The sequence below is a fragment of the Littorina saxatilis genome, linkage group LG10 (assembly GCF_037325665.1).
Source record: "Littorina saxatilis isolate snail1 linkage group LG10, US_GU_Lsax_2.0, whole genome shotgun sequence".
NCBI classification, from domain to species: Eukaryota; Metazoa; Mollusca; class Gastropoda; order Littorinimorpha; family Littorinidae; genus Littorina; species Littorina saxatilis.
The window spans coordinates 31,755,398-31,782,220 of record NC_090254.1 but is presented as its reverse complement, the minus strand read 5'-3'; the positions used below and the strand labels follow the sequence as shown (position 1 = coordinate 31,782,220).

The 26,823-nt window shown below is 40.9% G+C and overlaps 1 protein-coding gene across 2 annotated transcripts in view; it reads left to right on the top strand.

The window, feature by feature from the left end:
* Positions 1-2,168: 2,168 nt before the first annotated feature.
* The window catches only part of LOC138978598 (sodium- and chloride-dependent glycine transporter 1-like), a 55,710-nt gene continuing 31,055 nt past the window's right edge, over positions 2,169-26,823 (top strand). The window contains exons 1-7 of one of the 2 annotated variants that reach the window (XM_070351358.1): positions 2,169-2,376; positions 3,040-3,175; positions 8,123-8,222; positions 9,505-9,632; positions 10,265-10,455; positions 24,248-24,380; positions 25,328-25,462. In XM_070351358.1, the coding sequence (XP_070207459.1) occupies positions 8,150-8,222; positions 9,505-9,632; positions 10,265-10,455; positions 24,248-24,380; positions 25,328-25,462 (660 nt within the window). In that variant the 5' untranslated portion in view covers positions 2,169-2,376; positions 3,040-3,175; positions 8,123-8,149. Of the gene's footprint in view, positions 2,377-3,039; positions 3,176-8,090; positions 8,223-9,504; positions 9,633-10,264; positions 10,456-24,247; positions 24,381-25,327; positions 25,463-26,823 lie in introns of both variants that reach the window. The other variant, XM_070351357.1, reaches the window with a different exon arrangement.

Sequence of the window (26,823 nt, the reverse complement as noted above, 5' to 3'; positions counted from 1 at the left end):
GATGGGAACACGCAAGAAAAAATATCTATCACTGTCAAAGTTTATTCATTTATCTTCAAATCCTTTTTAGCGTGTTTCTTTTTTTTCGTGTTTTTAAGTTTCCTTGTTATTGTGGTTGTTGGTTGTAGTTGTTGGTTGTAGTTGTTGGTTGTAGTTGTTGGTTGTAGTTGTTGGTTGTTGTTGTTGGTTGTTGTTGGTTGTTGTTGGTTGTTGTTGTTGTTGTTGGTTGTTGTTGTTGGTGGTTGTTGTTGTTGGTTGTTGTTGTTGGTTGTTGTTGGTTGTTGTTGTTGGTTGTTGTTAGTTGTTGTTGGTTGGTTGTGGTTGTTCTTGTTGTTCTTGTTGTTCTTGTTGTTGTTGTTGTTTTATAAATGATTTTTTTTATCCTTTGTTACCCCATTGTGGGTTTTTTATTGTTCGTTTTTTCAATTTCAGTATACATGTATTTTCAAAAATGTCAATTCATAAGGCAGTCTGTTTTTGTTATATTTAGTCAAGTTTTGACTAAATATTTTAACATCGAGGGGGAATCGAAACGAGGGTCGTGGTGTATGTGCGTGTGTGTGTGTGTGTGTGTCTGTGTGTGTGTGTGTGTGTGTGTAGAGCGATTCAGACTAAACTACTGGACCGATCTTTATGAAATTTGACATGAGAGTTCCTGGGTATGAAATCCCCGAACTTTTTTTTCATTTTTTTGATAAATGTCTTTGATGACGTCATATCCGGCTTTTCGTGAAAGTTGAGGCGGCACTGTCACGCCCTCATTTTTCAACCAAATTGGTTGAAATTTTGGTCAAGTAATCTTCGACGAAGCCCGGATTTCGGTATTGCATTTCAGCGTGGTGGCTTAAAAATTAATTAATGACTTTGGTCATTAAAAATCTGAAAATTGTAAAAAAAAATAAAAAATATATAAAACGATGCACATTTACGTTCATCTTGTTCTCCATCATTTTCTGATTCCAAAAACATATAAATATGTTATATTTGGATTAAAAACAAGCTCTGAAAATTAAATATATAAAAATTGTTATCAAAATTAAATTGTCGAAATCAATTTAAAAACACGTTCATCTTATTCCTTGTCGGTTCCTGATTCCAAAAACATATAGATATGATATGTTTGGATTAAAAACACGCTCAGAAAGTTAAAACAAAGAGAGGTACAGAAAAGCGTGCTATCCTTCTTAGCGCAACTACTACCCCGCTCTTCTTGTCAATTTCACTGCCTTTGCCATGAGCGGTGGACTGACGATGCTACGAGTATACGGTCTTGCTGAAAAATGGCATTGCGTTCAGTTTCATTCTGTGAGTTCGACAGCTACTTGACTAAATATTGTATTTTCGCCTTACGCGACTTGTTTTTGTTTTTGTTTCTTTGACAATTCCTAAATCTGTCATTCAGTGTCCATTGTAATCCATTGATTCCTTTCTCTATTTCATTCGTTTTAATATATTTCCCTGAGCTATCGAGGATACAAGTTTAACTACTGGCGACTACTGGCGGAGGACAGTTACCCAAGCACTAAAAACCAGAGAGAGAGAGAGTGTGTGTGTGTGTGTGTGTGTGTGTGTGTGTGTGTGTGTGTGTGTGTGTGTGTGTGTGTGTGTGTGTGTGTGTGTGTGTGTGTGTGTGTGTGTGTGCGTGTGTGTGCGTGTGTGTGTGCCTGTGTGGATGTGCGTGCGTGCGTGCGTGCGTACGTGCGTGTGTGCAAAAAATCCATATCTTTTCATAAAACAAGTGGGTTTAATTTTATTTGAACAATACTTTACCACAAAATGTTCGCGCGCAATCTCTCTCTCTCTCTCTCTCTCTCTCTCTCTCTCTCTCTCTCTCTCTCTCTCTCTCTCTCTCTCTCTCTCTCAGTCTCTCTCTCTCTCTCTCTCTCTCTCTCTCTCTCTCTCTCTCTCTCTCTCTCTCTCTCTCTCTCTCTCTCTCTCTCTCCCTATCCCTCTCTCTCTCTCTCTCTACCAATCATTACGACTCTGACCGTGTAGATGTTCGGACACATACACAAGGTCAAATAATTATTCTTTTGGATAGCGTCACAGTAATATGCGCATGCATACTCTCATTGGAGACTGCAACAGTCTCGGTCAACCTATTTTAGGAAAATATCTCGCGTCAGTGGTCCCGAGACCACAATGCGTCATGAACAGATAATGACGTCATTCAATACGTCATGTTCTGGCTCATAACTCTGGGCGTCATGGAGTTCTGCAGACCCAGCTCTCAACAAGAAACAACCAGTTACAACCAGTCGCTTTATGACCAGCAAGCGGGGATCAGCACCTACCCGTAGAAAAATCATGTCGAAAAGACCAAACATTGAGGCAGAACCTGAACCGATGGAACAATCAGAAGACCCCGAACTAGTAGTAAGTACATTTTTCCCCCTCTGGCTCTGCTTACCAAGATGTGGAAGTTGTTCTGAGTGTTCCATGCGTAGGTGTTTCGTGATATTTTGTGTGTGAACATTAATATGAAGCTTGAAACATTGTGTCTAAATGGTAGGCTAGCTGTTCCATTTTGTTTTTAATTTGATCAAGATTACAATTTTGTTAAGTCTATTTTTTCAAAGAAATGTTTCTGACGCATTGCATTCAGATTGTGTGTGTGTGTGTGTGTGTGTGTGTGTGTGTGTGTCTGTGTGTGTTCGATTGTATGTGTGTACGTGTGCGTGTGTGTGTATGTGCGTGTAGTTTGTGCGTGTGTGCGTGCGTGCTCGCGTATGTGTGTATGTGAGTGTGAGTGTCCTGTATGAAATACTGTAAAATAATGTAAAAAAGCTTGACATTATTTAGCAGTTCTGCGTCTGTGTGTTTGTGTGTTTGAGTGTGTGTGTGTGTGTGTGTGTGTGTGTGTGTGTGTGTGTGTGTGTGTGTGTGTGTGTGTGTGTGTGTGTGTGTGCGTGCGTCTGTGCCGGTATGTGTGTGTACACCCACATTTGATTTTGTATGTGCTTGTTAATGCATGCATTTGGTTACTTCCTCGCTAGCTTGCTTGCATTTTTGCTTCCTCGCTTGCTTGCTTGCTTGTAGGCAGTTACTGTGACAAAAAGTGAGTCTCGTTCGAAATGGGGCAAACCAGTGGAGTTCGTGCTGTCTTGTATTGGCTACAGTGTGGGTTTAGGCAACGTCTGGCGTTTCCCCTACCTTTGCTACAAGAACGGTGGAGGTCTGTACGAATATATATCTATATCTATATATATACGACTTGTGTCTGTCTGTGTGTCTGTCTGTGTGTCTGTGTGTGAGTTCGCGATGCACGGCCAAAGTTCTCGATGGATCTGCTTCAAATTTGGTGGGCATATTCAGGTAGACCCGGGACAGGACACAACCTGGTCGATATTTCAACACGTGCTCTCAGCGCGCAGCGCTGAACCGATTTTGGTTCCACCTCAGCTACCCGGGCCCCCATACCGACACACCAAAGCCGCTACACCACATCACAACGCCAAAGTTCTCGGTGGATCTTTTTCAAATTTGGACACCGTATTCAGCTACACCCCGGACACAATATCATCGATGAGATATTTCAACACGTGCTCTCAGCGCGCAGCGCTGAACCGATTTTGGTTTTTGTGTTCATTTCACCATTATAAGTAACTCTTCCTTATCTTCTCCAGTGTTTTGCGTTTATCTCCCTTCCTTCGTGTGGCTTCAATCCATATTCCCGTTTGTAAGTTACTATTTTTAGAATGTCACTGCGCTGTCCACAACGCTTCCCTTGCACCCGTAAGTTGTTCTTACTGTCAAAGTGAAAAGGTCGAATCAATTTATAGCCACGCGAAAAATACACTCTCACCTATCTCTATATATTTATAGATATAGATATACATATATATATACGGCTTCTCTGTGTGTGTGTGTGTTTGTGTGTGTGTGTGGGCAAAAACCTGTGTATTGTAGAGTTCTGTTTGTGATGTGGTCTAGCGGCTTTTGTCTGTCTGTATGTTCTGGCATTTGAGAAGCCACAGCAGATAATATAGGGCTAAGAAATAAGCTCTAAAATTCTCAATCCCGTTTGACAGGACTTCGCCTTCAAAGGTGATTGTGGTGAACCGCCACGCTGTCTGTCTCTGTCTCGCGATTCACCCCGGCGAATTCACCATTCCCAGTAACTCTTCCTTATCTTCTCCAGTGTTTTGCGCCTTCGTGTGGCTTCAATCCATATTCCCGTTTCTAAGTTACTATTTTTAGAATGTCACTGCGCTGTCCAGAACGCTTCCCTTGCACCCGTAAGTTGTTCTTACTGTCAAAGTGAAAAGGTCGAATCAATTTATAGCCACGCGAAAAATACACTCTCACCTATCTCTATATATTTATAGATATACATATATATATACGGCTTCTCTGTGTGTGTGTGTGTGTTTGTGTGTGTGTGTGAGCAAAAACCTGTGGATTGTAGAGTTCTGTTTGTGATGGGGTCTAGCGGTTTTTGTCTGTCTGTATGTTCTGGCATTTGAGAAGCCACAGCAGATAATATAGGGCTAAGAAATAAGCTCCAAAATTCTCAATCCCGTTTGACAGGATTGTCTGTCTGTGTCTCGCGATTCACCCCGGCGAAGCCGGGTATTCCTCTAGTATCTATATATATATCAACACAAATAAACGAATAAAAATATTTTTTATTTCAAATATGTTTTGACTCACCTGAGTAATGGGTGAGTCTTAGTATCCATCCGTTTCCGTCCGGCCGCAGACAACAATTTTAACGTTGAGGTTATCTCGGATGTTTTCCAAGCTAGACCTTTGAAAATTAGCACACTTTTATGGTTTGATATTCTCCCGAAGTGACCCCAGTTTGATTGATCCTCGTCAAGTTTTGGGGTCACAGTGGGGTCATGTTCGTTTTATGAAATCTTCACGTGCAGGTTATCTCGGATGTTTTTGAAGCTAGAACTTTGAAACGTTGCACACCTCTAGGGTTCGATAATCTCCCGACTTGACCTAAGTTTGATGGATCCTCGTCAAGTTTTAGGGTCACAGGGGGTCATGTTCGATTCATAATAACTTAACATTAAAATTATGTCAGGTGTTTTTGAAGCTAGAGCTTTGATACTTTGAACACTTAAAGGTTTTGATAATCTGCCAACATGACCCTCGTTTGGTTAAAATGGTTTTGTCATATTTTCGGGTCACAGCGGGGTCATGTTCGTAAAAACTTTACGTTGAGGTTTTCTTAGTTATTTTGGGAGCAAAAGTCTCCAAATTTCATTAAGTCTTGAACTAATCAAGCTATGATGGCATTGTTTGATTTGGTCACAGCTTAGTACACATGTTTTGTCTTGGCCAGCCAAAAATTAATTTGGTGTAAAAAATTATGGTTCTTGTAAAAATTATCTCTTTTTTTCAAAATGTTGACGGTATTGAGTATGACTATGAGTCTAGTGATGGTGGTGGGAAGGGGTTTGTGGTGCTACAAGTTTGTATAATTATGTAGAATATTCTCAGAGTTCGATAACTAAAATGATTGATACAGGTGACATTAGGATCAATTTTGTGTCGATAAGTCAGACGTGAATGTTTTCTTGAACATTATTTTGTTAAGCTAGAACGTCATTTTTAAAAATGTATTTACAAAAAAAAAGTATGTGTATGTGTCGGGGGGGGGGGGTAATATACAGTGGAATGCTCCCTCTAAGACCTTAAAAAACGATCTGAGAAATCAAGTCCTAAAAGAAAAATCTTAAGGTGGGGGTAAACTTTCAGAGTTAATGAAAACAAAAAATTGAGCAAACTGGGTCTTCAGAGGGCGGAAGGTCTAATCGTGGGATAGGGGTCTTAAAAGGGAGGGAGTCTTCTATGGGGTAAGGTGGGGGGGGGGGTTAACGAAGGCGAGTCGTGTGTAAGCATTTGCTTTTCTTGTAATCAGATGTCCCACTGTGTTAAGACCACTGTGTTGTGATAATTTATTATTATAGTGCAATGAGTTATTCATTGATATGTGTGTGATCGCACTGTAAATAATATTATGTTATTGTTTTCCCCCAATGATAGTACAGCGCTTTGAGCAGGGTTTAAACCCTGGATACACGCACATTATAAATATGATGCATTATTATTATTATTATTATTATTTAAGTTATTGAGACATCCCAGTGCACTAAGGGATTTATAGAGCAAATCGAGAAAATTCATTATTGAACGAAGCGCATAGCGCTGAGTTCAATAATTATTTTCGAGATTTGCTCTATAAATCCCTTAGTGCACTGGGATTGTTTCAATAACGATATTGTCAGTACCGCCAGATAAAAAAGAAGATTCCAAACGCACATTTTGCTACGCGCATTTGAATAGGCATAACTGTGTGGTCAGGTCGTGTACAGTAAGATCTACTTTTGTGTGGGCCGGTGTCTCAAGTGTGTCGTGCTTTCGTCTCACGCATTTTAATTTCTGTTGGTAAATTCCAGTGTAGCGTTAAGCTGAACAGTGATGATCTTTCAGAGATACCTCATTTGAACTCGGAGAAAGGACTGTGCTCTTCATTATTTGCAATTCGAAACCTTCAGTCGAGCTTCGGTGGATTGACTGTGCGGAGTGACTCCCCTTGAATTGACTACCCCACGAAGGACTCGACGGTTCGCATATTTTCAAAATAAATGTGGCATATTTCTCGTGTTGTATCTTCACTCACTGACAATTATTATTATTATTATTATTATTATTATTATTATTATTATTATTATTATTATTATTATTATTATTTAAGTTATTGAGACATCCCAGTGCACTAAGGGATAAATTTATAGAGCAAATCGAGAAAATTCATTATTGAACGAAGCGCATAGCGCTGAGTTCAATAATTATTTTCGAGATTTGCTCTATAAATCCCTTAGTGCACTGGGATTGTTTCAATAACGATATTGTCAGTACCGCCAGATAAAAAAGAAGATTCAAAACGCACATTTTGCAACGCGCATTTGGATAGGCGTAACTGTGTGGTCAGGTTTGTGTCGGATCTACTTTTGTGTGGGCTGTCTCAAGTGTGTCGTGCTTTCGTCACACGCAAACTCTTGTTTTAATTTCTGTTGGTAAATTCCAGTGTAGCGTCAAGCTAAAAAGTGATGATCTTTCATAGAGACCTCATTTAAACTCGGAGAAAGGACTGTGCTCTCAGTTATTTGCGATTCGAAACCTTCATCGAGCTTCGACAGATTGACTGTGCAGAGTTTTGCCCCTTGCCAAGGTCGACCGAAAGCACATTTTCAAAATAAATGTGGCATGTTTCTCGTGTGGTATCTTCACTCATCGGGGAGTCTGGTACTAAATATGAATGGTAAGAATGCTCTGAACCCTACACGTATTATATCCCCATCGTTTTATCGTTCACATTTGCCCAACATGTTAATTTGCTGAGCAATCGAACCACTGCACTGAGTCTCATTTCAAAAACAAAAATTGCTCGTCACGTTGCACTGAGTCTGCACGCATGAGGCAGGCTGGTAATAAATCTTATATATATGGTAAGAACGTTCTAAACCCTACACGTTTTCGATTCTGATTGTTCTTGCCTTGAAATAATAATTCGGAAAACATTCATTTACTGAACAGATGCAGTCGTATTTCAGTGTAGTCTGCTACGTGCTGATCTAGCTGCTACGTTATCGGAATAACACTTGTGTTTTCTGTTAGCTGCTGGGAATTGTATACTAACTCATCATTAGGTAATGTGGATAATAAGCTCCATGCCACTAACATGGCATAATTATGAGAGGAATCTTCGCAAGTCGAAACTGAAAAATTAGACACAGCGGGTTCTATTTTTAGATCAGTGGCAACTGTGGCACAGGCACATGCAATCTGTCAGAAAAAAACTACTTCTGCTTTAAGTGAGAAGCAGGAAATTTATGGTCATAATCATTGGTATTGTGGAGAATATAACCTACATGTCATTAATTAATTCTGAGGATGAGAGTACACTCTCGCTTAGGCAAAGGGCGGAAGAATACGCTCTGTGGAAAAGTTAGCGCACTCCAAGAGTGCGCTAACAGTTTTAGCGCATCGCCATTAGCCAATCAACTGGTTCACATCAGTCATGTGACACCAGTACTTACTGACAATTATTATTATTTGTATATTCCCGTCAGCCACCTTCCTGTTGGTGTACCTGTTCCTACAGCTGTCCATCGGCAAGCCACTGTACTTCATGGAGCTGTCCATGGCGCAATACGCCGCCAAAGGCCCGGTCAGGGTGTGGGATCTCTGCCCCGCCACTAGAGGTAAAACGACATGTAACTCTCATTTTAGTCCATCCTGTCCGAGGTTACGCTAATATGTGAGTGTTTTGTGCAAAGCAAGATCTATCTTTTTACATTTAGTCAAGTTTTGACCAAATGTTTAACATGGACGGGGAATCGAGACGAGGGTCGTGGTGTATGTGTGTGTGTGTGTGTGTGTGTGTGTGTGTGTGTGTGTGTGTGTGTGTGTGTGTGTGTGTGTGTGTGTGTGTGTGTGTGTGTGTGTGTGTGTGTAGAGCGATTCAGACAAACCTACTAGACCGATCTTCATGAAACTTGACATGAGAGTTCCTGGGTATGATATCCCCACACCTTTTTTTTCATTTTTTTTCGATAAATGTCTTTGATGACGTCATATCCGGATTTTTGTGTTTGTTGGGGCGGCACTGTCACGCCCTCATTTTTTAACCAAATTGATTGAAAGTTTGGTCAAGCTATGTTTGACTCAGTCCGGACTTTGGTATTGCATTTTAGCTTTGAGGCTTAAAAATTAATTTATGAGTTTGCTCATTAAAGTTGTCATTAAAATTAATTTTTTGCAAACAGATTTTAAATGTATTTCTCCTGAATTCAAAAATATATAGATATGTTAAAACATGTGCTCAGAATGAAAGAAAATAGGTTCAGTGTATAAGTACTACGGACGCGTGCTTCGCGGCGGCCAGCGTGACCCGTCTCGGTCTTGGTTAGCCGAGACTATCTGAATGTAGTCTCGGCGATGATTGGTTTGTGGTGTTGATCTTGACTAAATGTTTTTATATCGCTTCACGTGACTTGTTTTTCTTTTTCTTTGTTATTATTCTTTTTCCGCGATGTGACTAAACTGATGCGTACGGCACCCGAAATATGCAAAAGTGAGAAACCTGCGTTTCATTCTGTGTCGTCCAAGTGCCGGGATATTTGAGTGGCTTCCATTCACAGTGAACAACAGTTTCCGCGTGTATGTTAGTCCATTCATTTAAAAGTTACTCATATAGTGCTTAGTCAAAAAGACAGCCAAATTAGGCTAGTTCGAGTAAAGTATCAAACCCTTACATCAGCATATCATTATTGCCAGGGCTCCCCAAACTGTGCGTCCCTACGTCCTATACGTAGTAGAGCCCGGGAAAAACATACTAGAAATTCTTGAAGGAGGTCTTGCGACGCACTAAACCATCTTTGGGGAGCCCCAAATATATTCCGCAATATCGGCCAACTGATTCCAAGGGGACGTTAAACTCCACTAGTCAGTCAGTCAGTCGGTCAGAGTGTTGCTGTGTTCCAGGAATCGGACTGTCAATGTGCCTGATTTCGGTCAACATCTCGCTGTACTACAATGTCATCATGTCCTACATCCTCTACTACTTCTTCGCGTCCTTCATTCCCGAGCTGCCCTGGACAGTGTGTAAACCGGTAAGTCTATTGCTCTTCTTCTCTACTTGAGATTTTTTTTTAAATGAAAAAAAAGCACGTCCTCAAATCCGAACTCTTAACTCCTTAACTGCCATTTCCCGTATGAGCCATCACGTAGTTAGTTACTTTGGTCTATCTTAAAACTCAATATTTTGACCGCTGTATAATGCCCTTTCAATTTCAGCAAATAACTTGCGACCCCTGGAAACCATTTCCTTAGTTTTGGTCTGATTGTTTTAGCTTATATGTTATAATTGATTCATCAATATTTTCATTTTTCCGGCAGTCAAGGAGTTAACATGCCTTTCCATCTGACACACAAATGGACGTAAGGGCTCTAAATGTGTACGGCGCGTACAACAAGAAAAAGTAAGCGTTAATGCGGAAGCAATCTCCTGGCACCTTGAAAATAACAAGCATTGCAATGAACAAGAGAATTTCATCCACGGTCCAAACTTTGTCTTTCTAATTCTTGTCAAGCCTCTCTGTCCATTTAATCGAGCCAAACTAAGTTCAGTTCGCCTTTAGAGGAAAAATAGGGTCGGTCGGGGAAGCGGAAAAGGCTTTTTTGAAGGCCTTATTGGCAAAGCGAACGTCGTAGTCGCATTTCTGAACTGATGTGTCTTTTCAAGGAGTGGTCAGAAAACTGCATTACCGACCGATCTGCCATAAAAGTCGAGGAGACATGCAAGTTTCCCAACTCCAGCGCTTTCATCCCTACATTGAAGCACGCGCCGTGTGTTTGTGCGGGGGACGCCACCATTGACAAGTTTTACAAGAACTGCTCGGAGCCGCCCGTGCACGCTTCCAACCTTTATTTTGCGTAAGTCTTTACCTATCTCGGCAAAAAACATATTGCACCTATTTTCGTACCCCCAACTAAAGCATTCATTCCCGTATCAATTCGTTCAAGCTGTCTATGTCATGAGAGGCCCTCCACTTGGCTATCTGGCACATGTTCGGATCAAAGATTTCTTTTATATATTATATCCATACATTTTTTGATAAAACACTGTTTAAACCAAATATTTCTTTTGCAGGGATAACGTGACCGCCACCCAAATACGGGTACCCCCAAAATCGACCTGACAAAAACGTATGGTACCTGTTAAAATCGACGAAAATTCAGAATAGGCACAACTTGGCAACTTTTGCAAACGAGGTGAAAGCCAAATTAATTATCTATGCAGAACAGGCTGTTGTGTTTATCTATCTTGCGTGTTTCTTGCATTATGTCATGTCTGCTTATGCAGGTGTCGATCGCATGAGCGGTCAAACAGTTGAGGGTTACCATGACAAAAAGCGCATTATTTCAGCAATGAACCGGTGGATTGCTTCGCAACTTTGACGATCTCATGTCTACATACAAAACGAATTCCGGGTACACTTTTACAGATATTTGTTCAGATGTTATGCAACCTTCCGAAAACAATGTTTCAAAACCTGTCACAAAAAAGATCCACGATAGTTATGTAAACACATGAGAAAAAAGCAGCGATTATTGTTCGGTGACTATCAAAACATGTTGCGGTCATGCATGACTGGCCATCGCTGTAGCCCATTTATCATCCAAAAACATTCGATCGTCATACAGGACTAGCAAACACAAACTAGTGGTCGCATGAAACGGTTGGCAGTATATATAACAATCATTTGTCTGTATGCATACGAAGTCACGACATGATTTTGCGCGTGTGTAAGCTTACAAACCTATGACGAGTAGGTCAACACATTTTGTCGTCAAAATCAGTACGAACGGACACAAAACTGTTTTTTGCAAATTCAATTCATCTTATGGTTCACATAGGTCCAATATCACACGCATTCGTACTTTGTGCTATTTGAAGACGATTGGAATACACAGAGCTTGTAGTGGGGGCCTGTTTCGCTCTGATCTAACGAATGTGTATGAACGGAAACGCTTTTCGCGTACGAACGGAAACATGCACTTTTGTACGAACGGAAACATGGTGTATGAACAGAATCTGCATGTTTTCAAAAGACAAGTGATTGTACAAAAGCCATGGGTTTCTATAAACTTTTGTTCCAGCGAAATGTCGTAACAGGCAATGGTTTTGGTGATCATGTGCAAATCAGGGGTCAGATTCGATAATAGAGCGAGAAATACAAGAATTTTTTTTAAAGATCAGGCAATTTTGCCTCGTTCGGCCCGCGTATGTTATCATTAGGATTACTAGCACCTTGGTATTTATCGTACACATAGCTAGCCCAACCATTTCGCTACCTTATTCGTTCAATATCACACAAGCGCGCTGCCCACACAACTTACCACAACGTTTTTCCCCAAGCAAGTGACGAAAATGAGGCTGTATGAACGGAAACATCCGGTGTATGAACGGAATCAGTTGACACACCGTGACAAAGGAATGAATGTTTTAGTTAGGGTATGAACATGGGTGCAGTACATTTTTGCCGAGTTTATGATAGCGTATTTCTGTAATTGTTCGGTTTTCTGCGGGGTAGGGTAGATCGGGTGATCGGTTAGTGGTGGAGGGGGGGGGGGGGTGGAGAGAGAGAAACTGTGCGTTTGTTTGTGTGTAACGTGTGTGTGTGTGTGTGTAGTACGTATTTATACGGGAGCCTTGGTGCCTTTCCCTGGCTTCAATCCTACAAATTACAATATCAAGTTTCTCGGAAGCTTTATTTTAGCAAAAAAAATTTCGGCCATGTCATTTTTCAACAAGTCTCGTAAGGCGAAATTACAACATTTAGTCAATCTGTCCAACCCACAGAATTAAACTGAACGCACTGCATTTTTTACATTTAGTCAAGTTTTGACTAAATGTTTTAACGTAGAGGGGGGAATCGAGACGAGGGTCGTGGTGTATGTGCGTGCGTGTGTGTGTGCGTGTGTGTGTTTGTCTGTCTGTGTGTGTGTCTGTCTGTGTGTGTGTGTAGAGCGATTCAGACTAAACTACTGGACCGATCTTTATGAAATTTGACATGAGAGTTCCTGGGTATGAAATCCCCATACGTTTTTTTCATTTTTTTTATAAATGTCTTTGATGACGTCATATCCGGCACTGTCACGCCCTCATTTTTCAACCAAATTGGTTGAAATTTTGGTCAAGTAATCTTCGACGAAGCCCGGACTTCGGTATTGCATTTCAGCTGGGTGGCTTAAAAATTACTTAATGACTTTGGTCATTAAAAAACTGAAAATTGTAAAAAAAAATATTTTTTTTATAAAACGATCCAAATTTACATTCATCTTATGCTCCATCATTTGCTGATTCCAAAAACATATAAATATGTTATATTTGGATTAAAAACAAGCTCTGAAAATTAAATATATAAAAATTAATATGAAAATTAAATTTTTGAAATCAATTTAAAAACACTTTCATCTTATTCCTTGTCGGTTCCTGATTCCAAAAACATATAGATATGATATGTTTGGATTAAAAACACGCTCAGAAAGTTAAAACGAAGAGAGGTACAGAAAAGCGTGCTATCCTTCTCAGCGCAAGTACTAAACCGCTCTTCTTGTCAATTTCACTGCCTTTGCCGTGAGCGGTGGACTGACGATGCTACGAGTATACGGTCTTGCTGCGTTGCATTGCGTTCAGTTTCATTCTGTGAGTTCGACAGCTACTTGACTAAATGTTGTATTTTCGCCTTACGCGACTTGTTTTTACTCCGGTCATATTTAGTTTTAACCTTAACATAATACCTTTTTAATGTTTAATGTAATAATTTAACAGATTGTTATATGTTGTTTACACATATCAGGAATATAGAGTTATATAATGGGAGAAACAAGTACTAAAATTAAATCAAAGAAAATAACATTTACATTTTGAAAAATTGTGACCAACTTCGCCGACCATAGCCGACACAAGGCGATCTGACACATCTAGGTCAAGGTTACTGTACCGCCGCACTACGCGCGCTGGCGCGAAAGCGTCGTCTGCTGCTGGTTCATTTTTGCAAAAAACTGTCTGTTTAAACAACTAACTGAAGCAGAGTTACTGAATGTGTATACTTCTGAGATGGGTATTGATTGTTCATCTTAATGCTATACAAATGGATGACATTAAACTGTAATTTAAGGCTTTTTTCATTATTCCGAAAACAACATTTGTATGGAAGCCGACCTATGGCAAAACAGTATTTCTTCTCAGTTACTAGTTTTCAAAATAAGTAAAGTAATGTTGTATGAGATGGTTTAAACACTTCTTGAATATACTCCTTCACTTAATATAAGTGCTGTTTTGTCTAGACTGAGTACTTGGACAAAGCCGACATTGAGCAGGTCACAGTGCCTGATCTCTTGCAGCTCATTGAAAGCTGACTCGGTTTTGATAAAGACCAGGAATATGGTTCTAAATACACGACGAAACATTTGGAAGACTACTATGGCGTTAACATTGGGTTTTTTAAGAGAAGAAAGGAACGCCGAATGTTTCTTTAAAAAAAAAACAGCCAGCGAAATTCTTCGCTAATCATAGTTTTACAAACAACCTAAATCCGCAGATCCCGAGACCCAGAAAGTACAATGTACGATTATTAAAGGCTGCGGCAAAGCTCATTCGCAATTACCGTAAACTACCTTGCATGCGCCCCCCCTCCTATGCACCAATTTCGCCCAAAAGTTGAGGGTGGGCGTTTCCTAGGTACTATACCCTTTGCGGGAGCGGTTCCTTAGCTAGAATAACGATAATTTGGTCATTTGGCATAGAAGTATTCAAAGGATGCGTTATTGCACAAAACTTTCCTCTCGCACACTCTCTCTCTCACACACACAGACACAGACACAGACACACTGAGACACACACACACTCACACAGGGAATTCTGCAAGCACTGAACCATGAAGATAATCTTTTTGCTTTAGTGTCTGTTTAACAAGTTCATAACTTCAAAATATCTTTGACGACGCGGCCCTACCCGTTCTTACTCACTGAGAAATCAAAGAACACGTAAATCAACCTCTTCAGACATCACTTTTCGCCCAAGATGAAGCTTTTGTTTCTTCTTTTCCCTCCCAGTCAAAAATGTATAGCGATTCTGTAACCACTCTAGAACCCGTTTTCTGTCCACTCCCCAAAACATTTCCGAGGAAGGAAGTTTATTTTTTCATTTTCTTTGTCTACTCCACTGATCGAAACTGGGAGGTGGGCGTTTACTAGGTACTGTACCCTGTGCACAAAATTTGACCAAAAGCAGGGGGTGGCCGTTTACTCGATACTGGGTATATACAAGGTAGTTTACGGTACATCAAATCATAGTGTTCCGTCTGAGGAGGAATTCGTGAATATTCTTTCAGACATCGAACATCAGCTACTTGCACACAAAGACAAGTTGTCAATATGCAGAACCAGTCAACTGTGGCTACAGAACCTTGACATGATGGTAGACATTCTCCGTCAGTCCATCAAAGATAAGAGAACAGGCAACTTTCGTCTGCATGTACAGAGTGTCCTGGAAATGTTGCCACACTTTGCTGCGTCTGGACACACCAACTACTTGAAATGTGCTTGGCAGTATCTCCAGCACATGTCTGAGCTACAAAGAATACAACCTGCTGTACATCAGCAGCTCATGAAAGGCCACCACAACATCCGTCGCAGCGATCGATACTGGGCAGGACTGTCCTCAGACCTCGTTATTGAACAGCTTCTGATGCGCAGCTTAAAGACAAATTGAGGTTTGACGAGGGGAACAGGCATGGGTGAAAGTGAAAGACTGGTGTGAATACTTGGCATGCAGCGTGTGACAGGTGTGCCTTTCATTACAAGTGACCAGCATAAGGATTCAAGCAAGTCAAGACAGAAAAGGGAACACGCGGACACTAAGAAAATTCTGGAGTTTTTCCAGAGGAGGAATTCATTCAGCGGAGACGGAAAACTCTCTCCAGCGGAAAAGTCGCAAACAAATCTGTAAATGTGGACACAGTAAAACTACTGGGACAAATCGCATATCGTCATTCAAGACATGGTTAGTAGGGTGTTCGCTTGCCGACCGTTCACACTCAAGAAGAGTGATCAGGCTGTCACCCTAGCCTTTGAGTCTGTGGTGTCCTCTCAAGGCGAGGCCATCAATGTTGACCCAACACCGCTGTTCCAGCGACTAGTCAGGATCTTAGAGGCCACTCCAGAGCTGCTGCCATCAGCCTTTGAACATGAGCTCTCTAACATTCCAACATCTTTGTTTGAGCCCTCAGATCTGCCACGAGAAGCCAGAAAGCACATTCTGGCTGCCCACATTTGGTTTCTCGCCAAACATGAAGAGGAAAACGTCCACGACGTACACTACGTCATCAACGGCGGTTTTCTTTTGCACCGTTTGGCATGGGGAAGGTGGGTGACATACAACCTGCTGATCGCAAGCTACGTGAACTACGTTGGACGAAGATACCACAAAGCCAGCGTTGTTTTGACGTCGAAACGGTCTTGTCTGCACAGCCCTGTGACGACGAGGAGAACGACGTCGACCAGCTGTGGTGACGTTTTCTACTGAATTGCAAAAAAAGGAATGGCTTAAACCCCTAACAATAACAGTGTAAAGACGAATCAACAAGTGACAGTATTTTGTTATCTTATGTATCGTCGTCATATGAAATAAACAAACTGTCGTGTGTCATACCCTCAGTTTAGTAATTGATCGCCTCTTTCACATTTAGTGGGGTTTGAAGCGACTTTGCCTAAAATGATGTTTTCAAAACACTCATTTTCTTGAAGCTGCTCACTCTGCATTGGGGAAACATATGTAAGTGAGAAAAAAATGCCTTGTATTATTTTATATTTGCACACGGTGGCATAGCATGGGCGAATCGGATAATTTTCGTATAAAATGTGACTAGTCTTTTTGGTTTTGCACGGAAACAATCTGACTTTACAAGAGTTGCAGCTAACTATTTCCTACTTTGCCTTTTCTACTATCAAAAACGCCTTTAACGTGAAGCTTTATGAGACACCACGGCCTCAGTAACAGCCCACAATTCGTTTTCTGTAGTGCTTGACCATTTTGGAAAAATCATGTACGCACATAATACTAAACAAGCAAAAAAATACGATTATCCCCCACAATATTTTTCTATATTTTGCATATGTGATTCGTGTATGTATATAGCACTCAAAAAACTTTAAATAGCTTGTAAAGGAATTGTGTTGATGTTGAGGCAATATTTGTCAAAATATGACCGGAGTTCCCTGCGGCAAGGAAGTCGCTCACTTATCCCGTGTAACACGGAGTGAAACTGACATGCAAGAATAGCGAGATAGCGTATTGCGGTAAGCAGGAAAGCGCGCTTTTCTGTATTCTGTTTAACTTTCTGAGCTTGTTTTGAATACAACACATATCTATGTGTTTTTGGAATCAGGAAATGATAAAGAATAAGATGAAATCATTTTTGGATCGATTTCGTAAATTATAATCGTAGTACTATCACTAATTAACCTATTTTCGTTAATTGTGATCACATTTCAAGAGTAATCATGACATATGTATATATTTTTAGATTCAAAATTTGATGAATAATACGATGCAATCAATTTTAAATCTGTTTGCGAAAAATCGATTTTAATGAGCAAACTCATTAATTAATTGTTAAGCCTCCAAGCTGAAATGCAATACCAAAGTCCGGGCTTCGTCGAAGATCACTTGACCAACATTTAAACCAATTTCATTGAAAAATGAGAGCGTGACAGTGCCGCCTCAACTTTTACAAAAAGCCGGATATGACGTCATCAAAGAAAAAAAATTTAAATCAAAAAAACGTCTAGAGATATCTTACTCAGAAACTCTCATGTAAAGTTTCATGAAGATCGGTCCAGTAGTTTCTCTGAATCGCTCTATACACACGCACACACACACACACACACACACACACACTCATACATACACCACACCCTCATCTCGATTCCCAGTCAACGTTAAAACATTTAGTCATAACTTGACTAAAATTTAAAAACAGCAAATATTAAACAGGAGTCCATGGCAGCCATATTATGCATACAGGAAAGGGGGGGGGGGGGGGTTGGGGTTAATGTTTGTGGAAGGCTTTCTGCGGAAACTAGCTTCTGAGACCTCGGAGACAAGAAGCAGAGACCGAGGACAGAGTGTCCGTAGAGGATTATTTCGACGAGGGGTTGGCGAATGAGAAGGGTGACTGAGGACTAGCTCACCTTTCCTACCGTATCATACTCTCAATCCGCAGGAGTAATAACCTTAATACACAAAGGAAAAGAACTCCCAAGAGAAAATTTGAATAACTGGAGGCCAATCACGTTAACAAATGCTGACTATAAAGTGTTGGCTAAATGTTTAGCGTTAAGAATGCAAAGTGTAGTTGACAGCATCATACAGCCTGACCAGGTTGCTTTTTGACTCACATGCGAAGCAAAAGTGAGTCTATGTACTCACCCGAGTCGTCCGTCCGTCCGGACGTCCGTCCGTCCGTCCGTCCGGACGTCCGGAAAACTTTAACGTTGGATATTTCTTGGACACTATTCAGTCTATCAGTACCAAATTTGGCAAGATGGTGTATGATGACAAGGCCCCAAAAAACATACATAGCATCTTGACCTTGCTTCAAGGTCAAGGTCGCAGGGGCCATAAATGTTGCCTAAAAAACAGCTATTTTTCCAGTTTTTGAGATTCAATACCTCACCTATATATGATATATAGGGCAAAGTAAGCCCCATCTTTTGATACCAGTTTGGTTTACCTTGCTTCAAGGTCAAGGTCACAGGAGCTCTTCAAAGTTGGATTGTATACATATTTTGAAGTGACCTTGACCCTGAACTATGGAAGATAACTGTTTTAAACTTAAAAATTATGTGGGGCACATGTTATGATTTCATCATGAGACACATTTGGTCACATATGATCAAGGTCAAGGTCACTTTGACCCTTATGAAATGTGACCAAAATAAGGTAGTGAACCACCAAAAGTGACCATATCTCATGGTAGAAAGACATTGTACTTCCTATGTCTTGAATTAACAGCTTTGTGTTGCATGACCTTGGATGACCTTGACCTTTGGTCAAGGTCACATGTATTTTGGTAGGAAAAATGTGTAAAGCAGTTCTTAGTTTATGATGTCATTGCTAGGTTTAGTTATTTGACCTTGACCCTGAAGGTCAAGGTCATGTAAAGGTCAAGGTCAAGCATGTGAGTCGTATGGGCTTTGCCCTTCTTGTTTAAAGGGGCGGGACATAGCGTCCCTACTGAGAATGGTTGACGACGTGGTACACAGTGCTCAACAAAATGATATACCTGGAACCATGCTTGCTGTTGATTTTAAGAAAGCTTTTGATTCGATATCGCAAGAGTACATGACGTATGTGTTTTCCAAGTTTGGGTTTGGCAACGAATTTGTCAGATGGGTAGAGATATTAATGAAAGAAAGCTGGAGCTGCATTGGATACGGTGGGTGGCTTAGCGAAGAAATTAGGATAGAAGGCGGGATTAGACAGGGATGCTGTTTTTCTCCTTTGGCCTTCATACTCGGTATTGAATTATTAGCCATTAAAATGAGAGGGAAAAACGGAGTTCATGGTATACCAATTAATAAAAAACGCTCGCGCTGGACCCGAGTACTCTTCAGACTGGCTCGCTCAATAAATATAAATGTTTGGAATGTCTGTGGTGTGAATGTTGGTTTCTGACCAGAAATGCAGATCTATCTCTGGCCGATTCATAGATTCAACCTACAAACTGCGACCTCATCTGTGATCAGATATGTTTCGACAAGCATTAAACGGATGAAATTAACCACATGCAGTTTATTCTTCAGAAAAATGCACACAAAAAATGGGTTGGGTTCGGTGATTTGTACATAAACGTCTTCCTCGCAATAGATTCGCTTATTATTTTGTCTTATGAAGCCGTCATCAACACGAACACAATGATTGCAGAAGCAAACTCTGTACCTACACGACCGAGACACAAGACTGATTATTTCGCAGCTGCAATGAGAATAGAGAACAAAGACGTTTTGGGTAAGCTTACTCACGTCAGGTCTTCACTGACAAGCTAGTAACAGACGGAAAATTCCGAACAAAAGTAAATGACGTCAAAGTCTCTTTCGCTTTGCGTGTAACTTTGTCATGACGTATTTTTGTGTGACGCGTTCGGCTGTTCTATCAGGTCAATGGCTGCGTGTTGCCCCGCCGGTGTGAACTCCTCCTACGGCCAAGTCGTTTTTGTGGTTTATTTCGCATTTAGGTCCCAGGTAACATTATGAAGTTTTAATACGATCAATCGGACCTATTATCAAGTTAGTGTATCAACTTTTGAACGAACTGCGCCCAGTAGTTTCCCAGCAATAAGCTGTTAAGTGGAGAAAGACACACAGACACACAATTAAAGTCTGCTGAGCCCTTGTACTAGCGTACTCGGGGATAAAAGTGAAGATATTTATGCATTGTTGAAAATAGCGCTATATGCGGATGACGTGACACTGCTTGTACGAGACAGAGACGATATTAAACTTGCTTTAGACATTTTAAAACAGTTTGCAAGTATCTCCGGTCTTGAGATAAATACAAGAAAGACAGAAGCAATGTGGTTGGGATCGAGCATAGCGAGGGGTGAGTTATGCTTTGACTTGAATTGGAAAAACAAAATAAAGCTATTGGGTATATTTTTCTGTAATAGTGTACCCGCATCAAACCTCTCAGAAAATTGGGAAAGCCGTATTGAAAACATGAGCCGCGTCATAAGCACGTGGCATAGAAGGAATCTTGGATATTTAGGCAAAAATTGTATTGCAAATAGTTTTCTCGTTCCACAATTAGTTTACGTAATGAGAGTAATTAATTTATCAGAGAAGGTGTTAAACAGAGTTACCACAATGTTGTACCACTTTTTGTGGAAAAGAAAAACTACCAACAAAAAAGCATTTGAAAAAGTTAAAAGGTGTGTGTTAAAATCTAATTTTGAAACAGGAGGGTTGTGTATGCCCGACATTAAAATTATGCAGCAATCGTTTCTGCTGGAATGGATAAGAAAGCTGCATACGGCTACTGATACGGAAAAATGGTCATTCATTCCAATAACGCAGTTTTCTCAACTGGATAGAGACCTGACTTGTTTTCAAGCCAAAGTAAAATGGAAGCAATTTAAAAAAGAACATGTTAATTTAGCCCCTTTTTGGGAGGAGGCCCTAAAAGTCTGGACAGAAAATAACACCCACACAGAAATAGAGAACCCACTTTTGGTAACAGTCTGGAATAATAAAAACATTATGTATCGAAAAAATGTGTTATTTTTTAAGAAATGGACTAAATGTGGGATCGCATTAGTTGGTGATATATGTGTTAATAACAGGCTGTTATCCCTAGAACAGATTAAAGTAAAAGTGGGTACTTATCCTTCACTGGTGTTAGAGTATAACGTGGTAAAGACTGCTGTTACCTCGTTTATGAAAAGATATCCGGCGTATATGCTCATGCAATCCAATGAAAACAATGTTCTGCTTTTCGACCATAAAGAGTTATTTACAGCACGTTCTTATATACTGTTCAAAAAAAGAAACGCATAGTTGCTACTTGCCAAATTTGTTTTATTTTTCGAAAAAATTAACAGAAAATCCAATATTTAGATTATTTGTTTGAAATTTGGTATGGACACAGTTGAATGCACACACAGTTCATTTGCATCTTCAAATCAATCAGTCAATCAATACGATTGGGTGCCGAGGCTGTCAAGTCAGTAGGGGGTGTGACTGCCTTGAGCAGCAACAACTGCCCGGCACCTTCTGGGCATGGACTGGATCAGATGCCGGATATCTTGCTGTGGGATGGTGTCCCACTCCTCCTGAAGTGCCTGCAATAGATCGCGGTGATTTGCCGGCGCTTCTTCTCGCCTGCGCACACGTCTGTCCAATTCATCCCAGAGGTGTTCTATCGGGTTCATGTCTGGCGACATGGATGGCCAGGGAAGCACCTGGACATGGTGGTCGGTGAGGAACTGGGTGGTGAGTCGTGCTGTGTGCGGGCGAGCGTTGTCCTGCTGGAATATGGCATCCTGGTCAGCCAGAAGAGGAAGGGCGTGTGGGCGCAGAATTTCCTCCACGTATCGCTGGGCAGTTATGCGCCCTTGGACGTGCACCAGGGTGCTCCTTCCAGCGGTATTGATCGCCCCCCACACCATGACGCCTCCACCACCATGAACGGGTGCCTCATCCACACAGTTGGGCGCGTAACGTTCGTTTACTCTCCGGTAGACCCTCCTCCGACCATCATGTCGCTGGAGCAGGAAGTAGGACTCGTCGCTGAACCACACGTGTCTCCAGTGATTCCGGACGGTCCAGCGAAGGTGCTTGGTTGCCCCACTGCACTCGGTTCTGGCGATGGCGGCGGGTGAGGACAGCTCCTCTGTGAGGTCTGCGAGCTCTCAAACCAGCTTCATGCAGGCGGTTCCGCACGGTCTGGTCCAATAATCGGTGTGGCCCGGGGAGAGCCTGGACAGAAGATGAGGCCGACAGGAAACGATTCCGGAGGTGGCGGAGCCGTATGAAGCGGTCGTGAGCAGCAGTTGTCGCCCTTGGTCTTCCCGCTCGTGGCAAGTCAGCAACGGAGCCAGTGGCTTGAAACCTGACCCACAGTCTACTGATGGTGCTCTGGGACACGTGGAAGTGCCTGGCGATTGCACTTTGACTTTGGCCTGCTTGTAAACGACCCAATGCAATTTGGCGGTCTTCTCTGCTCAATCGGGCCATCTTTCGTCGCTGAATTGTCGTCTGATTTCTTTGTGGCGAACAATCCGCTTTTATGGGTTTTGGAAGACATGGTGAGAGCTCAATATTCCCCGAGTTTCACGAGATTACACTGAAGCATGACGAGTGGTCATGCCAAATGAGCAATTTTGACATTGTAGCCACTGATAACGCATGCGTCACGTGCAGAGCTCACTTGTGGCAATGGACGAAAGGTCGACGACCAGATAAACATTTTCTGCAGTTTGGTGGATATCCTTGTAGCCATATAACTAAATTAACCAAATATTACAAGCTATGCGTTTCTTTTTTTGAACAGTATAGATTACATTTAATAAGTAAAACTGAACACAACCCGTGTTGTCTGAATTTCTGGATGCATAAGTTTAATATAGAAATAACTAAATGGCATTGGCTCATCGTAAGGAATGTATCTAAAGAATCAAGACTGAGAGAATTGCACTGGAAGATACTGCATAACATATATCCGACTAATATTTTGCTGTGTAAAATGGGAATTAGAATGAATAACAAATGCTCATTCTGTCCAGATAAGATTGATTTTGTGGAACATTTCTTTTATGAATGTTCTGCCATACATCCAATTTGGGAAAGAATTACCAATAAGGTATTTCAGCAGTATAATGTTAATATAAAAATTGATGTTCAAACAGCACTGTTAGGATACATGAAAACACCTGGAATGTCAAACAATTTAGTAAATTATATCAATGTACTTATTATTGTGGCAAAAATGTGTGTGGGAAAATTCAAATACGGGAAACCAATAGAAATTGTGTGCATGTTTAATTCAGAGTTAGATTTGCGACACATATAGACTGAGAATAATGGTAATTGTAAAATATTTCAATAAAATTGTCCATTATTGGTATCTGTCCATGATAGAGGTGAAAAGATTAGTTTTATTGATAGCACAAATGTGCATTAGCAAAGTTAAGAAAACTAAATCGCATATTCCATTGGAAATTGTATTTCAACAAGAACTTGCGCTACGAAAGGTTTATCCCCATTGTCCTTAGTTAGAGTGTTGTTGAATTAAAAAGTAATTTAATGGAAATGTAACCTGTAATGTATAAGAAAACAAAACTAAAATTTCATTGAAAAAAAAAAAAGACGAAAGAGGCAAAAAAGATGGGTTGAACAACTTGAAGCAGCCTTGCATGCAACTGAGGTAAAAAAAAAAAAAATTAAAAAAAAGGAAAGGGGGGGGGGGGGGGGTTGGGGTTAATGTTTGTGGAAGGCTTTCTTTCTTTTTACAATTTCGTCAGGTTTTTACTAAATGTTTTAACATAGACTGGGAATCGAGACAAGGGTTATGGTATGTGTGTGTGTGTGTGTGTGTGTGTGTGTGTGTGTGTGTGTGTGTGTACATGCGTGCGTGCGTGTGGAACGATTCTCAGATAAATACTGGACCGATCTTCATGAAACTTTAAAAGAAATTGCCTCCAGATGATATCCCAAGACGAGTTTTTTTTCTTCTCATTTTTTTCAATAGATGTTTTGGATGACGTCATGTCCGGCTATTTACAAAAGTTGAAACGGCACTATCACACCATCTTTTTTCATTGACATTTGGGTAAAGCAATCTTTGACAAAGTCAGGACCATGTGATTGCATTTGTGTTTGTAAGCTTGAAAATTAATGAGTGAGTTTGCTCATTAATATTGTCAAAATTCTAAACTCTAGGTCTTCGGATTTGGCTAGCCAAGACTAACTGCATGAAGTCTCGGTGATGACTGTATTTAAGTTATGATCTTTTACTCTTAGGCCGACAGATTTACTAAATGTTTTTATTTCGCTTCATGCTACGTTCGTTCGTCCCTTCGTTCGTTCGTTCGTTCGTTCGTTCGTTCTATTTTCTTTCTTTTCCTTCTGTTTGACTTTTTTCTTCTTTCCTTTTCAACAGTAAGGATGTCATTATGGAATCAGCCAATTTAAGCGACTTTGGTGTACCGTCCTGGAAACTTGTACTGCTGCTGCTACTGTCATGGATCCTTGTCGTCGCCTGTATGGTCAAGGGAATTCAGAGTACTGGCAAGGTTGGTGTCTGTCTGTCTGTCTGTCTGTCTGTCTGTCTGTCTGTCTGTCTGTCTGTCTGTCTCTCTCTCTCTCTCTCTCTCTCTCTCTCTCTCTCTCTCTCTCATCGCTTACAGACAAAAGATTGCATTGTTTTCCCCGTGAATTCCTGAATCCAAAAATATAGAGTTACTCTTAAAATGTGCTCTCAATTGACCAAAATAAGCACTGCTTTCGCATGCTTCGCGGAGACGAACGTGATCCGTCAAGGTCTTCGGCTAGCCAAGCCTTACTACTTGTAGTCTCGGTGATGACAGGTTTTCGGTGTTGACCTTTTTGTTTCAGACCGACATATAGACGAACTGTTTTCATATCGCTTCACGTGACTTGTTTTTTGACTCACTTGAGTAATCGGTGAATCATAGTACTGAGACTGTCCGTCCGTGGACACAAAACTTAACGTTGAGGTTATTATCTTGGATGATTTTTGAGCTATGAGCTTTGAAACTTTGCACACATCTAGGGTTTGATGATCTCCAGACATGACCCAAGTTTGGTTGACCCTTGTCAAATTTTGGGGTCACAGTGGGGTCATGTTCCATTCATAAAAACTTAACGTTGACGTTATCTCGAATGATTTTTTAGCTCGACTTTTTTAAATGTGCACACTTCAAGGGTTTAATTATCTGCCGTCATTACCCTAGTTTGGCGGACTATCGTCAAATGTTGGTGTCACGGCGGGGTCATGTTTATAAAAACATGAAGTTGAGGTTTTCTTTGATATTTTCGAAGGAAAAAGCATCTAGCTTTCACACAATTGTAGGTGTGTGTGTGGGGGGGGGGGGGGAGTTACACTGTAATTGAAAAAAAACCCGAAGGTGAGTTTATAGGCATTACATTTGCTTTTCTTGTGTAATGAGGTTTCCACTGCATAAATTCTTACGCGTATTTACTCGTTTTCGCTTTGCAGGTCGTGTACTTCACCGCGACCTTCCCCTACCTCGTGATCGTGACCCTGCTGATCAAAGGCGCTACACTGGACGGGGCCATTGACGGGGTCAAGTTCTTCATCATCCCAGACTGGTCACTGCTCTCCAATTTTCAGGTAAAGAAAAGCGACAGCAGGATCTGATTTCGTTTTCCGACTACAAGTATTGATAACGACTACCTTGCCAGGACGACTACCCCCTCACCCCCTTATTTTTTAAGGGTGGTCCTGAGTTTTATCACTTTTAATATATCATATAACAAAAAGTTTCTACTCTATCGGCCCTCTCCCATCCAAAGTTACGTCGAACCTTTAAACAAGAATCTTTTAACCATCAGTATTAATTATTGGCAGCTAGACCCTTCACTTCACCTTCTTGGCCTGGTGCCTTTCCTCCCCCGCACGGTATCGAAAAATATTCTCTAGTCCCTAATAGGCAAAGTACCTGTGGGACATGAAGCATCCTTTATTACACCCCCGGTATAGGGGTGTGTATAGGTTTCGGTCGATGTGTTTGTTTGTGTGTTTGTGTGTTTGTGTTCGCATATAGATCTCAAGAATGAACGGACCGATCGTCACCAAACTTGGTGAACAGGTTCTATACATTCCTGAGACGGTCCTTACAAAAATTGGGACCAGTCAAACACACGGTTAGGGAGTTATTGGTGGATTAAGATTCTACAAGGACTTATAGAGAAACATATTCATGGTCAAAGGGAAATAACCTTCTCAGTTGGTGGCAGTGAGAATGGGTGCAGTGAGAATGGTTATTTCCCTTTGACCAACGGGGGTGTTTTTCCTACCTCGAAGGAATTTCTTGTTGATTATTTTTTCCTATATATTTCATCGACAAACCCTTTTTGACTCACATGCGAAGCAAAAGTGAGTCTATGTACTCACCCGAGTCGTCCGTCCGTCCGTCCCGGCGTCCGTCCGTCCGTCCGGAAAACTTTAACGTTGGATATTTCTTGGACACTATTCAGTCTATCAGTACCAAATTTGGCAAGATGGTGTATGATGACAAGGCCCCAAAAAACATACATAGCATCTTGACCTTGCTTCAAGGTCAAGGTCGCAGGGGCCATAAATGTTGTCTAAAAAACAGCTATTTTTCACATTTTTCCCATTTTCTCTGAAGTTTTTGAGATTTAATACCTCACCTATATATGATATATAGGGCAAAGTAAGCCCCATCTTTTGATACCAGTTTGGTTTACCTTGCTTCAAGGTCAAGGTCACAGGAGCTCTTCAAAGTTGGATTGTATACATATTTTGAAGTGACCTTGACCCTGAACTATGGAAGATAACTGTTTCAAACTTAAAAAGTATGTGGGGCACATGTTATGCTTTCATCATGAGACACATTTGGTCACATATGATCAAGGTCAAGGTCACTTTGACCCTTATGAAATGTGACCAAAATAAGGTAGTGAACCACTAAAAGTGACCATATCTCATGGTAGAAAGAGCCAATAAGC